The 18,432-nt window shown below is 35.7% G+C and overlaps 1 protein-coding gene across 1 annotated transcript in view; it reads right to left on the bottom strand.

Annotated features, from left to right (window-relative positions):
• CFAP47 (cilia and flagella associated protein 47) overlaps positions 1-18,432 on the bottom strand; it is a 343,220-nt gene that overhangs the window by 36,070 nt on the left and 288,718 nt on the right. Inside the window, exons 58-60 of the mRNA XM_040584179.1 lie at positions 7,809-7,968; positions 7,041-7,138; positions 3,500-3,661 (exon numbers count right to left, since the gene is read on the bottom strand). Coding sequence (XP_040440113.1) covers positions 3,500-3,661; positions 7,041-7,138; positions 7,809-7,968 — 420 coding nt within the window. The remainder of the gene's footprint in view (positions 1-3,499; positions 3,662-7,040; positions 7,139-7,808; positions 7,969-18,432) is intronic.

Genomic DNA, 18,432 nt, shown 5'->3' with positions numbered 1-18,432 from the left:
CTTGAAGGTGAGCTTCCTGATTCAGATCTATCATATCAAATCGGCATTTAGTGGAATCCATACCACTGACTAACATAAAATCTTGCTGGGGGGTGGAAATAGCTTTTAACATGTGTTTGGACATGTCCTTCTTCCCCTGTTTCAAAGAACTACTGTAAAGAAAGCAAAGAAAATAGAGGCTTTTTGTATATTCTGATCTGATGAGTGTCAGGTGTTTTTCAATATAGCTATTTGCTATATTTATATTTATATTTGTATTTATAGCTATTTGCTATAAAATTTCATAGAATATGTATATTGGTTGATTTTGTAAATGGTGAAAGAAAGGGTACAGATACACTTTGCATAATGTACGCCAATAGCCAATGTTATGGATTAGCATATCTGGTAAATTTTATTTAACCACTAGCTGCAATTGAACTGGTCATGTGTTTAGTTAGAAGTCAGCATAGCTGTGAAACTTGCTTATAGCACACAGAACCCCCCATACCGGTGCTACCCTACAGAACCCGGACAGCAGCATTCCCCCCTGCCAAAGGCAGCTCATGAAACCTTCCCAGAAATAAGAACACAGGAGCGAGGAACTAAGACCAACTTTGGGGCTGTAAGAAGAGCTATGAATTAATAAAGATTAGGGAAGTTAATTATAAACACTCAGCCCTTACGGCTGGCTTATGTGATAAACTGAAGCAATTGAAAAGGATAGGTTACAAGGGACCATTACAAACGCAGAGACAGAACAGGCCTGGTTAGTGTATTTCCTCAACCAGAAGGTACTCTGGCTGTGTACTCTACATGCTGTCAACACAGTCAAGTTTGGTTGTGTAGAAATTTGTGAATTTCAGCCAAATATATAGAACTGATAATTTGTGAATGTCTATGTTTTTCTTAGAAAATCATGGAAAATTAAACACATCTGTATTTCCCATTGAATATTTAAAGTAAACTAAAAATGCTGTTTTGTTAGAATAAATAAATATAAAAACCCAATCTTCACACTTGTTTGGATGAATCATGGGTCTTAAATTTCATTTACTGAAAAAAATATGTCTTTAGAGTTCTTTGTATGAAACCATATAAAAAAAAAGGTAAAAATATGCATTTAATACAATTGGTAATTATTTTTGTAAAGAGCCATATCAATTGCTAAATGTCTAAAAAATTAAGCTTTAATTATTTAATCTCCAGAACTTTGCTGACTTCTGAACAACAAACTATGTTACTTTAGCTAGACAATGTTTAGATTGTCCCCTCATAAGAAATTGTAATAATTTTCTGTTTCAAATGATATCCTGGACTGGATGAAATTGAATTCTTTACATAAAGAATATGCTTGAAGATTTTTCACTTCTCAAGAATTTTTACTTGTCCAAGTAATTTAAATACTGAAGCATAGTAGTAGCTGTTTAAATCTGATCTGCCAGTAATTATCATCATTTATCTTTGGATGTAAAAACTTTTTACTACACATCACACATACACTCTGATGAATCACTCTTTGAAAAGAGGAAAAATGAAAAACAGCTTGCCAGGCTGTTATCTTGGAGGTTTACACTTTTATTTATGTTATTACTGGTAGACTGCAGAAAGCTCAGATAGTACCATTAAATTTTATTCCCAACAGGCATCAAATTCATCTAGCAATAATGACATTATAATGTCATTGAAAATCATGGAAAGCACCAGAGTTATAAATGATCTTATTACCTATGGTGTAAAGCATTTCATTACCAGACTTCTTGCTTGAAAAGATGCAATGTCCCAAATCAATGTCTTGCAGTATGTGCAGAAGCCAGTGTTAATAAATACGAGATATTAGTCCTATGAATAAAACAAGCACTACACATCATGAATCTGCAGGTCTTTCAAAATGCTGCCTTAACTTGCTCAATGCAAGTCATGCTCATTTTTGTCAATTCACATGCCAACATGTTGGAGGGAAATAGCCCAGGTATGCTTAAGGTAGACAAGTCAATAACTAAGCCTACTCTATAGTAAAAAAGAAGGTACCCTGTACTTCGATACACAGCTGTTTTCACAAGGCTGAATAAGCTTATATAATAGTATAGTATTTATGGTTCTCTAAAGAGGCAAGAACATACACTGAGAACTTCACATTTGCTTATTTTATTAGATTGATCACTATCCCTTTGTAGTATGGGAATATAAAATAATAATATGCCCAGACAGCATTATCTTTGACAACATGTTATGTGCAAGTAACAAGATTAACTAAGTAATTACAAATATTAATGAATCAGTAAATATATGCTGTGCAAGCTCTCATTAACAGTGCAACTTCAGATCCCCTCCTGTTTTAAAACCATTCAAAGATAAAATCTTTTTAAAGAGCTGGACAGTGATTGCTGATGAGACCGCATTGGTCAGTGTGCAGGGCAGGGGCATGTTTGCATGAAAATCATCTTTATAGGAAGGTTGTAATTCATCTTGATTTACCTTTTATAGCTTTTTAGTTTTTCACAGTTTTTTGGCAGGAGAGTTTCTGTAACGTGGTATTCATTTAAAGCCATGTAGGACTGGACTCTAATTGGCAGAAATGAAACTCAAAAGCTAACTTTGCTGCCTCTCTGATTGCCTAATAGACTGCAATCATAGCAACCTCTGTAGACTCAATTTTTACCACCTTACAATGCATTACACTCTTATCAAAGTTGGAGTATGGGTGAAATCCCTTCATTACAGCTACGTTAAACACACGTTGCAGTGTCACGTGCCACGTGTCATAATTTTTATATAATATTTTTCTTAAAAGATAAGAAGAATTTGAACCTCCCAAAAATGTAGATTAAGTTTCAAAGATGCAATAACTGATGAAAATAGAATGTAACGGTGGATAATTTGTTGTAGTGAGTATGAGTGTCAACACACTTCTATTAACAAAAATACCGGACATAGAGCAGCAACAAGCATTCTTTTCATACTATTTATATGTTGTACCATTCTGTTTCAAAGAGAGGTCTCATATGAAAAGCTGGTGTATCTCTGAATAAATTGATTTTCACTGTGTCCTCTGTTAATCAACAGTAAGTGGAAGCTATCTGTTCACAAAGCTTTATTGCTTCTTTCGAACAAGGCTTCCTTCTTCAATACATTTTACTGCAGATATTGGCCTGCTGGTGGGAATGCATGTTACAGATAGGGACAACCTGGAGATAAATATTTCCTGGCAATGCTTACACAGAAATTTTTTGTATAACTTTAGACTCTGTGCAGGCTATTCTCTTTTAAAGGAGAGATGGTATGTATGCAAGCCTCGCATCCAAGACATACAAAAATAAAGGTTCCGGTTCAAAGGTACCTGTAACTGCTGACATACTGTTATACAAATGTACTATATTTGCAACAGGGTAGAAATATGGACTGAAAGGATTTGCCTAAACCTCATCTGTTGTCATGGCAGAGCTGCACATTCAGTAAAGTACTTACCTTATTTGAAAAGTTCTTAAAATAGTATGGTATCCAAGCTATGTGTTCTTACCATCAGTGACTTGAACTTCTCCTTGGATGTTGGCTGGCTTATTTGTATTGATCATATCAGAATTTCTTGCAGCAGGCATAGCACTTGCACAGAGAACTACACCAGTCAGCAGCACTTCTATTCTTCTTTCTGCTCTCTGCCTGGCTTGACAGCATACCACAGCTACAGAAAAGCAAGAATCCATTACTTTCAAAATGTTGGCATCTTGATTTTAACAAAACAATTAAACACGGAAGTTAAATGGGCTTAGAGAATGACAGAATTTCAATAAGGACCAAGACGACTAAGTGCTTTTCCCAAGTTCATGGTTTCTACTGTTCTATTTAGGTGAAATAGTAGAAAATATTGCTAAGCAAACAAAAATCTGTTCCTACATTTAGTTCACAACAGCACTTGCAAGTTTCTTCCTTTTTTGTAATCATGAAATGCATCTTCATTTTATTTCATTTGCAAATAGAAATTATGGCATAGTTTGACATATGCCAACGAGAAGGGGAGACTGAGGAAAACAAAGAAATTAAAGAATTTAAAAGTTAAATGAAAGACTATTAAGTTACTCTCTGATTTCTTAGTTTAAGAATACTGTTGTTCAAACTTCAGCTTTTATAGAACTATGCCAGAATAAAAAGCATTCTGACACGAGTTTCTTTGAAGCATGACAGAGCTTTTTTCAATTCAGTAAGTGATTCTAATTTACTGCTTCTTAAATGACTTTTTTTCATTACAAGGTACTTGGGTTTTAGCTTATACATTAGACTTTATAAAGTTTACTTCAATAGTTATTGTTTATGGTTTTTTCAATAACTATTGGCACAGAAAGAGGAGAAAATTAGGCACAAGAACTGAAAGCAAAACGTTTTCCCAAATACAAGACTTAGAATTTTCTAGAATTACAGAAATCAACATGAAAAAGAAGAGCCAATTACATACTTCTCAATTTCAAGATCTAAGTACTATTTTCATCAGAACTAAACCAAATGATTCTATAAAAATTAGCTCTAAACTTAACATCAAGATTTAATGGTAAATAATTTAGAATCATATCTTGGTAAGTAATTATGTAAAGTGTTTTAAAAAAGAGCAATGAAAGCCTTACTTCTAAACCACGTTTATTTAGCTTCAACTTTCAGTTCTGGAGCTTCATTCGCTATTGTTATTTTGGAAAATAAGTAATTGCACATCAAGTTAAGCTCATTTCCTTTCTCTAAATAAAAAAACCAAACAACTTCTTTTTTTTTTCCTTGATCTTTTCCTGTTTAACAAGGTTTAAGTAATTTCTATAGTGCTCTTCTAATCATTTCCATGTGGGACAAGTCCTGAAATAGTTAAAAAACTTTTTTTCTCAGATGCATGGCCTTATATTTAAAAAGAAATTACATTGGCTGTATTACACCAGTTTACCAAGTATTTCAGATTAGTGTGCACGTGTGTCCACAAAATTTTCTATTCTGCAGCTCATCTTACTACCAGAAATGATTCTACATGTTCTTTTTCCTAAATGGCTAAACAATATTTATGGATAAAAATCAGGTTTGTGGTGGGATTTGACTGGACAAGTCCCTAGGCAACCTGATCTACTTAGACCTGGCTTTGAACAGGGAGCTGGATTAGCTGACCTCCTGTGGTCCCTTCCAGTCAAAAGTAGTGTATGCTTCTTTGACTCTACAAGAATTAAAAAAATACTCTGGATGATTCTCCGTTTGTAATCACTTTTCTAAGATGGCTATATTGTAACCTACTTAACATGTACTACATGGGTTGTGACCACTGATCATTTTAATTGGTCTCCCGAGATACTAAGCCAAGTGACTTCTAGATGTTTAAGTGTATTAAGATGCAAATAAGAATGACACAAATGATGAACTACCTAATATACTGGCAAAGCAGCTTTGGCTTTTGACATAACAGCTTGTAGCCTCCAGGCAATTTTAATAAATGTCTCAATTAAAATAAATGACAATACTATTTCCATTATTATTAAAAACAATGATTTTAAACCAAAGGAGTTTTCTTGTAAATTACCTGCTTTGGATTCTTATCTTACAACAGGGATTTTTAAAAAGTCCACTTGAAACTGACAAGCGTACGCTTTCAGAATCAAGGCAGAAATGTAATCTGGTTTATAAATACACTTACAAACAGGTATTTTAGTTTTCCAGGTCGTTTTTCAATGAAAGCTCTAATACTTCCTTAGGAAAAAAAAATAAATAGCCTAACATAACATGGTGATTGCCAAAGAGAGGTATGTATCAAAATTAATGCAGTGCTCCTTCTATGCATTACGAAGATTTACTGAAGATAAACTAGTGGATAGCAGTTACAAATATTTTACAGTTTAGTTTTGCTGTTTGAAAGCATCATTTAGGAATTTAAAATTACTTAAACTTTGACATTACTTAAGTTTCTGATCATATGCAGAAGTGATGTCATTTAAGCAGTTTATGAATGCTAACAGTTTTAATTCATAACTTTTATAGCTAAGGAAACCAACAGCCCAATAAAAGGCAGACTTATCTCAAAGCCTCAAATTACATAACAGCTTTAAATAACACAACAAACATTCACATCAATATACATAATTTTAATGCTAATGAGACTCATTAAAACCATCATTTTGGGCAACAGTTGATTGCACAATGATATTCTGCTTCATTCCTTAAGGTATTAAAGTGCAAATTACGGAGATGAAAGGTCTAATTAATGCCACATCATTGGCATTTGTCTGCAACTAAAGGATCCTTAAGCAAATTAAATTAATAACAGTAAAAATATCTAATTCTATGGTTTCCCAGAAGTTATTCTTATACCTTAGCCTGTCCAGTGTAGAAAGGTATTAAATTTACACATCAAAACACAAGTTCGTGTAAAATTGTCCCTCTTCTACACCCTGAGCTGTAGTTTCATCAAGGTTATAGGTTTAAAAAGCTGTTCACAATTTCTATTTCACAATTCTGGGATTGTATCACAGCTTTAAAAATAGGTGCACCAAGTCTATAAACATTTACTATCTCAAAAGTAAGCAACAAAATAAAAAAAACACCTATGAAAGCCAGTCATCTTTTACTGCAAGTTTACTTCTCAGGAGCAAGTGGGAAACTAACTGCTATTTACACTACTCTGTATTAGTTTTGATTAAGGAATGAAACTTAAAGCTGAGAGAAACAGTGGACATCTACTCCAACATTTTGTACCCCACAAACAGCAGGGTGTTCTGGGTACACAATCAGAAATCTACCCTTGTGTCAGTCTCTGATTTACTTTCAGTTCTCTAACTCAGCATTGACTGGGACGCTGAAAGGCATGAGCCTTGATATTTTCAACTGCTCCTGGCTCCTTTTACCCACGATGAGAATAAAATAATAGATCTAGATTTGCTTTAAATGTTGGGAAAGAAGATTTTATTTTTAATATATAATTTTATCTTTCTTTAAGATGTAGCAAAGTACTACTGCAAATTCTCACGATCAAGCAGATGAGAACACAAATGACTATTTAATTTTCTTAAATTTATTGTTCGAGTTTTTTTTCAATCATTGCCTACCTGGAGCTAATTTCTGCTGTGGTGCTTCAGGTATTCCATGAACCGGATAGATCCAGAGTATTCCCTGAATTCCCCCATCCTCTGCGACAGTAACACTGCTTGGAAAATAAGTGAAGAATATCATTATGGTAGACTGCTAAGGATTATTTTTTCCAAAGCAATCTAAACTTAAGAGTTGTTGGAGAGGGGAGATTCCATTTTATTGTATGCTGTAATGCTAAACATACCCCCCCCCCAAAAAAAAAAAAAAAAAAAAAAAAAAAAAGTGACATAAAATCCACCTAAACCAGAACAGCAATAATTTACATCTGCTTAGTTTACTGTCTTCAAACACTGTTCTGTCAGGATATGAGAATGTTTGGCCTGAGCTACTCTATCTTGTGTCAAGACTACACTGAAAGAAAGCATATTCAGTTTATGCATTACACAAAAATATCCCAGGAGAATAACCATTAGCCCAAATATATTGAAAAATTAGAGGTGTCTAAGAGCTTTCATTTGTTCAATATCCATAACTGCACTGGCAGGTAGTACTTTAAATTTTCTTTATCTAAAAGTAGAAAAGGTAGATATTGACACAGATAAAAGTCTTACCCTAAATCTGAATACTTTGCAGAGAACATTAAAAGCTTATGTTGGATACCTATTGCCCTCAAAATCAGACACATGATTGCCCTTGAGAGCTACAAACAAATAGCTGAATGAGGAAATTATGATACGACTGAGTATCCTCAGCGACCTTTTCTTTTTCCTATTAGAATAAATTACCTCTCAAAGTCTTTATTTAATACAGCAGAATCTTCATAAGGCCAGTTTTCACCATTTTCCCTCATCACATGAATTACCACCACAGCCTCATACATTTTCATTATATCTGGCATGAATAATACTGGGATGTCCAGCTTTTCTTTCGGAGCCAATCGGGTTCCTGTAAGACAGAACGGATCATCATATAAGTTTTGAAAATTAATTACATAATTTTACTCATATATTTCCTTTTTTTCTTTTTGATACACTGCTTAACATTTTATCACAGTGTACCATTCCCCTTGTAATAACAAATTTCATTTCAACCTGCTCTTGCTACAGCCAAATCTCGTTTATAGTAGCACGTGGCCTGTCTTCCTGTAATCAGGTACTTTGTGATTCAGTGTCCTGAACAAAGGAGTTCACTTCAAGTGTTTAGACTTCTTCTTACTGATAAAACTTTGAACCCAAGGCCAAGGAGACTGTGAAGGCTCAAAACAAAACCAGCACAATTAAGTGAACATCCCACATGTAATATTCAAAGATCATGTGTTATATATGTACATCAATCCCGTGATTTTCTAGGGTCTAAGTCATGTTTTTTGAGCATCTCTGGGTTGCAACATAAGAAAGTAACAATGCATAAAAAAGACCAATCCAAAAGCAATTGTTCACGTTCAAGACATAACTGAAACATACTTGAAAGAATCTACATTATTACTTCAAAAGCCATGTCTTTTCCATACGTTTTTTCATCTGATTGATTTTGCTGTCATAAAAAATCCCCCAAACACCTATGTCATCTATAATGAAGGTGGACTGATACATTTTTAAGGGCCTTTGTCCAATGACTTGCCAATCTGCCAAGTGTCGGAACACCTACCTCAGGGCATGTTCCAGCTATTTCAGAAAGAAAGTTAGAGCAAAATTATACAAAAAATAGAAAGTAAATCATACAGTCTTCTCACTTTCAAGGTCCTTTGAAAAGAATTCTTGAAATTTGGTGGAATTGACATCTTGGGGTTAGGGTTCCAGCTTTATTTCTATCTGCAGGAAAACCTCTTATTTATGAGTAACTACTTCTACAATAAGATTTGAATCCATTTTAATGATAATTTTTTATGCCTGCTACAATGTACACATGCTAACACTCATCTATGAGTATCATTCCCTGAGAATGACTCAATCTGCTGAAGTTAGCATGCATGAGACAAGCAGCACTCTCCCTGATTGATGCTTCTGATAACCTCGGGAAGGACAAAATATAAAAAAAGAGGTGGATGCATGGAAGTTTGGAAATGAAGGTGGACGTGTAGGGAGGCAAAGTAAAATGATGACAGACAGAAATGCCCAGAAACAAAAAAAAGGTTAATTAAGTCACAGCAGAGTGGTAAAGAGCTTGAAAGATAGCTCTTCAAAACACAGAACAGTCAGGACTCCTCATCTGCATCAAATCACCTCTGCTAGCATGTAATTATAAAGCCTACGGACATTGCAACTTCTATGGCTACGTCACAATCTGTTGTTGCTATCATTTATTCCTTCAACACAAACAGCAACCTTGAATAAAGATATCCAAAGTAGCTTGGGTAGAATAACAACATATTTAAATTAGTAAATTTCCCTGTCCAGACTGGTTACCTTTATGAAAAAATTTCTTGTACTGAATTATTTAGGTATTTTCTACAGTACATAACCCCACTAGAGTTAATGTAGTTCTGTAGCTGTAAAGCTTTTAGGTGGAAACACTCTTAAATTAAAATAAATTAACGAAATTAAGATTGGCAAATCAGCCTTAAATTAGGAAGGCTGGGATTATTTAAAGACAAACCACTCTGCAGGATTTTTGCCCCTTTCAGTAACAATGCCTCAAGACCTCAAATATAGACCACTGCCTCACATTATTATGGATGCTACAAACAGTAGAGAATTCTTACCTAAATATTTGTGGATTTCTGCATGTAAGAGGTTTATCATGTAGCAGTTACAGATATTAACCAACTGCTTTGCACTCACAATTGTTTCATTTTTGTGTATTTATAGAAGTCCATCAAGACATGAGAAATTTGTCTTTGAAATAATTACTTGAAAAGTCTTGTACCTTGAAATAGCTTGAAAATATCCCCATTAAAAATCCATTGAAAATGTTAGTATATAGATGAGAAAAGCAAACTATATTTCTTCTTCGTTTTCTTTTAATATAGATTTAAGATTCTTCTTTAAGTCTTAATCTTCCCGTTTGATGCATTTTCTATCAAGTGCATACCCAAGATTTAAAATATATACAATATATATATACAAATATTGTTGGCAATAATGTGGTCAAAGGGCTTTTTGAACACCTTTAAAAATTAGCAATTAAGTTTTTAATCCCGTATCTGAAATAAATAAGCTGACCATTGTTTCCATACTTCTGAAAACATCCGAACTAGGATCCATCCCTCTGGAACAGAGGTCAGTTACAGCACTGATGCACTGTTCTCCCTCTGTGAAAGAAAAGGCAGCTCTCTACTGTGACTTGCCCACTTTGGGCCTACCCTGGTGTCGTTCAGGCAGAGGTCTGTAATATCTTTTAATTAGAAGTGTATTCTTCAGGATATATATGCAATTAGATTGCCTTAAATCAAATATATGCTTGCCAAAACAGTGTAATCAACAACAGTGTGTAAGCACTTCATAATACCATTGTGGCACATCCGTAAGTTTCATTTGTCACTCTTCTAACATGCAAGAAATGGAACAGACTGTAAATTAAAACCTAGCTATAGTATATATGCACTGCATATACTGTTTAAATTGTAGCTTAATTATGCCGGTTACAGGACATCGTGGCTTGGTTTTTCAAATAAATTTTAATACAGAACCTATATGAAAGCATTCTGGGTCATTCTGGCAGAAAATTGGTTATTAAATATCATGAAAAGAAAAATTTTATAGTATTGCCATTGAAACAGAACGTATTCTCATTTTTAATACAAAAATCTTCTTAGGAGAAACTGTTCATAATGACAGTAATTTTATATCACTGGGCTTGCCTGCAGCTCTCAACTAACCAACTGATCATTAACTGCTAGTACAGATTTATTTCCTTATGATTTTGCCTAGTTAATAAGATAGATGAAATAGGCCTAATTGCAAAAATCACACACTGCTTCAAGCTTCTCTTTTTCTCCCTCCCATTTAGAGACTGTGGGCCAGCAACTGCTGGCACGACAGTATCTATGTGCACCACATTAGTGTGAATCGGCATTACCAACCAAGATGCTCCTATTTGACTGTGGACCTCAAGTACTCTGCTAGGGATACCACAAACCAATACCAACAGCTGATCCCTTACCTCCATGTAAGTATTTACTGCAATGAGTATCCACAATTATTCATAAGAAATCCATAGCAAGGCGTTTTTCAGAATAGAGCTGCATCACATTTGGTAAAAAGCTTTGGGCTAGATTTTGATAATACCTTACTTCTCTTTCACTGTCTTACAGGCCATTAGGAAATGGGGACAGTTAGCAGAGAAAGCTCAGTTGACCCTTTAAAAAACAAGCTATCTGATTCAGACAAAGGGCTGTAATTAGAGTCAACTGCCTCACAGAGAAGCATGCAGAGATCCCAGTCCTCCCTCGTTTCTTTTTTAGGTAACCTGTTTTTAAGCCTTGCCTCAAGCCTCTCAAAAGGACAACAGAGAACACTAATTCTGTAAAAGATTCCTTGGGCACTGCATCCTTTGACACTTGAGCCTAGAACGCAGAACTGAATAAGATAATTAAATGAAAATGAGTGTATTTCAAATTCCCTGCTTCACTTCTGTGGGGCACTGCACTGTGATTGAGCTCTGTGTAATTTCTGTGTCAGTTCTAGAAAGAATAGCACTATGAAAGTTAAAATTACAGAAACAGTGGATCCCCATAGCTGTGAGGTTATTTGGAAGGAACACAGACAGGTGAAAACACATTTGTTACCTCTACAGTAGCTTAGGAAAATGTTTAAGAGCAAGCATCCCAGGCAGTGCCACAGTGACAAAATTGTAATAGCAATGAGCAAAATATCCTGCAATGTCTTTAACAAGAATCATCATCCTCTCACCTAACCTTATCTTAAAGCTAGTTTTCATATTAATAAGGTGCTTTGATGGCAGATGTTCTAGATGTTGAAAGGATTATCTCCTGATGCATCACACTTAACTCTGTAGCATCTCAGACTGCCTCCCATTGATTGTGCCCAGAATATAGCACTCTGTTCAGATTCCTTGAATAGAAAAAGAGAGACGAGGCAGAGCTCACAATGTCTTCTTGAAGTCGGATGGGGAATCATCGAAGGGTGGGCACTTCTGTCGTTAGTTGTGGGGTTATTTTCTTGATAGTTTCTCCATTAAAATTATCAGTATAGAATTATTTTACTGAAAACTGCAGACAACCCTGCTAAAATTAGCACTGGCCATATAAATGTCAACCCAGTATAATCAGGTCTATCTTCTACCATTATTCTTAATCTGGAAAGGGTAACCTCCAAAATATTCACAGACAGCAGCTGCTGCTGGGGAATGGTTGCTAATTCTACCTCAAGGAACTCGTCCAGAAAAGGCGGACTGATATCAGGCAGTAGAGTGAGATATTGCCAGCAATCCAGTAAGTATCTGAAATACATAATAAAAGTCAGGCATAGGCATTCACTTATTTTCACCTGCTAGAAGGGACAAACACCTGGCTCACATATGAAGACTAAGATTTTTTTTTTATAGCAGCTCTTCCAAAAGTGGTTCAGTGCTAAATTCCAAGAGTTTAGTAAAGAACAAAAAGGATTTCTACCTCAACTGTTATTTAGGGTGGGTTCATTTCCATTTGCATCTTTTTCTTCTTTTTTTTCTTTTTTTTTTTTTTTATAGTGTTTTCAATGAGGCTGCTTGAATTTTTTTATTCCTTTTCAGTAAAACATGATCATAATCCCTTGTGGGTTCTAATTGATGAACTGTGTGAATGTAGCAGTCTGTGTTAGCTTTACTACATCAGTATTGTAATTAGTCAGTCTCAATGAGTGAATATGAATAACATTTTCTGAATTGACAGCCATCACACAACAGCCAAGAGCCTCCATCTGTGGAGATATACAAAACTGCACTGGAGGTGGTCCTGGACAACCTGCTTTAGAAAAACCTGCTGGAGGAAAGGGAGGGGTTGGATGGACAATATGATCACCTGAACAGTCCTGTGATTCTACAGTTCTGCGATCATGATAGATCACTATGCTTTGTGTTGTTCCTGTTTTTAAGAATACATATAAAATACATTCTTATTTGCGAAGCCAGATCCACTCATCTCAGTGAATAGCAGGTGGTATGAGGAACAGCGCGCCTCCTTCAAAGGGAAATGAAGGAGGCAGAACAAGAGATCACCCTGGCTTAACAATTAGCTTTTGGGTACACTTAAAGGCAAAGAAGCAGCACACCAGGTATGGAAAGGCCAACAAACACCCAGCAAGAACTACAAGAACCTTGCTAGTGCATGCAGAAATGCAGTTAGGGAGGCTGACACTTAGCTAGAACCAAAATCGGCCAAAAATATCAAGAACAAACAAGAAAAGGTTCTTCTGATATGTGGGTAATAATCAGAAGCACAAGGAAGACAGTCCCACTGCTCAACAGGGCAGAGAAACTAGTTACAAATAATGCTGATAAGGCAGAGGTTCTCATCAAGTTTCACAATGACAGTGAACTTGTGAGGTGGACAGTCGGGGGAGACAAATTACAGAGAGACCTGAAGAGGCTGGAAGAGCGGGCCAACAAAGACAAGCATGAGGCCCTGCACCTGGGATGGTGTTACCAAAGAGCCCAGACAGGCTCTTTGTGTATCTGATGTGGCTGGGGAGCAGCCTTGCTGAAAGGGACCTGGGGGTCCAGGTGGGCAACAAGCTGAACACGAGTCAGCAGTGTGCTGCTGCACCAGCGAAGGCAAATCAGATCCTGGGCTGCACCCACAGGGCACTACCAGCAGAGATAAAGGTGTGATCTTCCCACTCAGAACTTGTCAGGCCACACTTGGAGTGTCCAGTTCTGTCTCACACAATTCAGAAGAGATACGGACAGACTGGAAAGCATCCAAAGGAGGGCCACAAAGATGATCAAAGGGCTGGAGAACCTGCCTTATGAGGAATGAATAAAGATTTAGATATTTTCACCCTGGAGATAAGAAGGCTCGGGGGGACCTTATCAGAGTTTTCTAGTACTTAAAGGGCACCTACAAAGAGAATGGAGGTTCTCTGAACAAGGAGCCACATGGAGGGGACAGGGAGCAATGGGTACAAGTTGCACTGGGAGAGGTTTCATTTTGACCGAAGAAAGAATTTGTTTACAGTGAGAACAATCAATAATAGGAACAATCTCCCTAGGGATACGGTGGAAACCCTCTTATTGGAGGTTTTCAGGACGGAACTGTACAGAGCGCTAGATAATGTTATCTAGGCTTCCTTTTCCATAGAAGGTTGGACCAGGTGATCTTTCGAGGTCTCTTCCAACCTGAGCTGTTCTACGTTTCTATGGTATTTATAGAAAAAAAGTATTTGAAGATGAATGGCTTACATCTCTGAGGAAGGTATGAAACAAACTTTAACATCTCAAGACGAATGTCTGAAGGGCATATGTATTACTAAAATTTCAGTTAGTCGTGTGTCTTGAGCTCTATAGCAGTGAAGTTCTGATTTTTTTTTTATATATATATTTGAAATTAACCAGGAAGATAATTGATTGCCTAGTCTTTCCTATCCTTTCAGACATGAACAGCAAAATCTATAAACAAAGTATAATTTAATCTAAGTTATGATTTCTCAGAGCATATATGTCATGCTAAAATTCCTATTTGCATCTTCTCTGGGACAAAGAAAATTAAATGTAATACACTTCAAGTTAGTTGACATTATATACAATACAGTAAGTAAGAGAGCTAATACAATAAGGATGTGAAATGCTAAAGGTTAAATTAATTTCATCCTGCTTTTTAATGTTGACATCACTATTTTCCTTCCCCCAGTACAGTTTATTTAGGTAGGTGGAATGCAAGAGAGATTCCTTTCATAGATGGTCCACAATGATTTTATTTCCAGGAATCTGCTTCCCAAATTATGGATTCTTCCACCAAAAGTTAGAGCTATCCTTTCCCCTGCCTCTCAAAGCTTCACATAATCACAGAATGATTGAAGTTGGAAGGGACCTCTGGCCGACGTGGTCCAACCCCCCTGCTCAGGCAGCATCACCTAGAGCTGGTTGCCAAGGACCATGTCCAGGAAGGCTTTCCAATATCTCCAAACATGGAGGCTCCCCAAATCCTCTGGGCAACTTGTTCCAGTGCCTGGTCACTCTCACAGTAAAAAAAAAAGTATTCATTATGCTCAGACTGAAGTTCCTGTGTTCCCTGTCACTGAGCATCACTGAAAAGAGCCTGGCTCCATCCTTTTTGCACCCTCCCTTCAGATATTTATACACATTAATAAGATCCTTTCTGAGTTGCTGAGTTCCTTAGTTGAAAAAGTTAAAGTCATGAATATGCAGCTCAGATGCTAATAAATAATTTTACAAATTACTGGTTAAAACTTGAGAAGTTGTCTTAAGAAATAAATGGCACAAATAAAGGAATAAATGTTTGAATCTAACTGAAAGGCTTCACATCATCACTATCATAAGCACACAACACAATTTATTAGATACAGCATGTTTATATGATTTGTTTGCCATTTTATGAATCTTGTGTTAATACAATTTTGTATACTTCTGGCAGATTCTTTCTGGCTTATTTCATTAAGAGATTTCATTCAGAAGAATTTCTTTGGTACAAAATAATGGATACAAGATAAACATTTGCTATTTAGATTAAAATAAATGGTTTAAGAACAGGGCTTAGTAATTAAATATGTTGTTTCATTTAATGCAATTTATTTTGTTTTTAAATGAAGTGTGTCTAAAAGGGAAACCATAAAGTTTCCTTTTCATTTGTAAAATTATCTTTCTCTAATAGATTATAGTGCAATTGCAGCCAAAATCAAAACCATTATTTTGACAGAAATAACTTATATTTATTTATCATTAAAGTGCAGTAACAGGTAATCTTACAAGGGTTAAGCACACTGAGGGAAAAAATGTTTCCCAGCACAGTAATTCTCTTCTTTGGTGGTAACCAAAACAAGAAAAGTTATGCTTAAGATCTTTAACTCTGAGAAAACTGTAAAAAATACATGTAACAGAGATCATGAAGATCTCACTGTCTCATTGAGGATAAATAGACAATATTTTCTTAACCCCCAGTATAAAATTAGCACTTACTATATCTCAGAACAAAGCCGCCATCACTTCTATATCATATCTGATTATCAAATTTGGTGTAAGAATGTGCTGCAGTGATACAGAAATTACACAACCTCCTAAACCAGTTTATCACAGAACATCCCTCTTATCTCCAAAACTCTGGTACCTGGCAACTTTGACTTTGGGTAGGGGTTAAGTTAAAAAAAAAAAATCCCTGACATTCATATATGTGCCATATTCAAATATATTTTCCATCTCTGCTGTTATCTTATGTATTTGTCTTGTCAGCATGGATATATCTTTGCAATTTGCCTTCAGAGGCAATGTGGTGATGGACTTTGGGTTCACATTACAGAAATCCAGTCGGCCAGCATATTAGGAAAGACACATCTGAATGTTAGGAGATTAGAACGGTAAGAAAGCAAGGTTGAACAGCAGTACAGAGCAGCACATCAGACACACATTAGAGAAGGAAAATTATTGTAAAGACAGGGAGTAGTGAGCAATAGGATTGGAAAAACAAATAAAAAAAAACATCTGAGGGACCAGCAAAAAGCTAACAGGCATAGACAGTAACTTGCAAAATGATACTATGGCAGAGAGCAGAATGAGTGGAGGTCAGACAGCATTATATGAAAGGTATTTGGTGGGTGGAATGCCAAATAGATAAGAGTAAGAAGTGAAGAAGAATAATCAGGAATGAGAGTACTAAAAGTTTTCTAATTATCCTATGGTCCAAAACTTTTTCTGAAACTTAATGGTGGACTGGCAGTTTCCCCGGCTTTTTCCTCCCAAATCTATTTTTTCCACCTAATTATCTGATAAACAGCAGATCTAGCCCATCTTCCTTTGACCATATTATACATTTGAAAATTGTGTGTCATCCTTATTTCCCTGATGACAACTTTATGTTGATAAAACTTTGTGAGATCATCCAGGCGTCCAAAATCTAAAGGTCTGCATCACAGTAATGTCCTAGAACCAAAGTCACAGAAAGCAGGAGGCATACTGCAAATTCAAAGGAAAAAGTGCAAAATCCTTTCTACATCAGTACTGTAAAAGATCTATCAATACCACTTTTCTCTGAATGATTCTATTTGTGACACAAAAATAGACAAGTAAAAACTCAGTTAATTAGGTCAATTGATCCTTCCTTAACTAAGTTTTCATTTTATTTCTGCACACACTTAAATAAAATTCTGACATTTTCAAGAGAGATTAATTGATAAATAATGTTATAGAAAAAGATCAGAAACACAGTGTGGATGGAGACAGATTGCTAAGTGGAGGGATAGATAGCTGTATTTTTTGCAAACAGGATCTTACATGTTCTGACCTACTGTGGTAATGGGAAAACTATGGCTGACCTTTCTCTCCCTCAACTACAGCAAATTAACTGTATTGTGTTTATAACAAAATAGTCTACTAACACTTAATAACCTGACTAAAATCTTAATGAAAACTATAAAATAACCACACAAATGTTTTGAAAATGCAAGAGCCACACAAGAAACACTATATGCTTTGTAAACAAGTATGACTTTTTTTTTAGTGCCCAGCCACACACAAAAAAAAAAAAACCCACCAAACTTTATCCTTTCTTTCTAAAAGAAAGTTCACACTACCCTAAGATAAAGTACTGGCAAGTAAATAAGACTATGACAGCTTCCCCTTTTCTTAGTCTTTTTCTAGATCCAAACACACACAGAAATGTCTTGAGTCCATGGTTGAAAGGAAATTGTAATTGCTTCAGTTCAGGCATAATTGAATTTTTGATATATGTCAAATATCTGATTATTTTTGACAGGTATATTTTTACTTTAATTTTAAACTCTTCTTGGATATATGTATCTCTTAGTCTGATCTCTGAAACCACAGTCAAGTTCTGAAGCTATGGCAGATTTTAATCAAAATCTGCAAAGTGTTGTGAAATCAGTAATGACACCGGTGCTGTTATATCCTTCTACTTTTTGTATTCAACCAAAAATTGTACCGCTCATGACAATTTTCCAGGAGACATATCAGACTCCATACAGCGGACAGTAACTGGAAACGTGTATATATATCTCCAACTGACTCCTGTAAGTGAATGGGATAGAATGATTACTCAGCACTTTTGCCTTTTCCCAAGTGTTTGCTTTGAAACAGTTTATAAACTTTTGAAACAACCATTTTAGCTATTAGTCTCTGCTGTGGGTCATATATATGTATTTCCTGAGTTATGCATTTTTATAATCTTGATATTCATAGTCTTCTTCATTTGGGGTTTACAGGTTTCTGCAGCAAGGCAGAATTGAGCTCTACACTGTTTCTTGGGTTTCTTCATTCTCAAGAAAACAGACAAAGCTGGTAAGA

The sequence above is a fragment of the Falco naumanni genome, chromosome 2 (genome assembly GCF_017639655.2).
Source record: "Falco naumanni isolate bFalNau1 chromosome 2, bFalNau1.pat, whole genome shotgun sequence".
In the NCBI taxonomy this organism is placed as follows: domain Eukaryota; kingdom Metazoa; phylum Chordata; class Aves; order Falconiformes; family Falconidae; genus Falco; species Falco naumanni.
The sequence above is the reverse complement of the archived record's forward strand: the minus strand, read 5'-3'. Positions and strand labels throughout refer to the sequence as shown.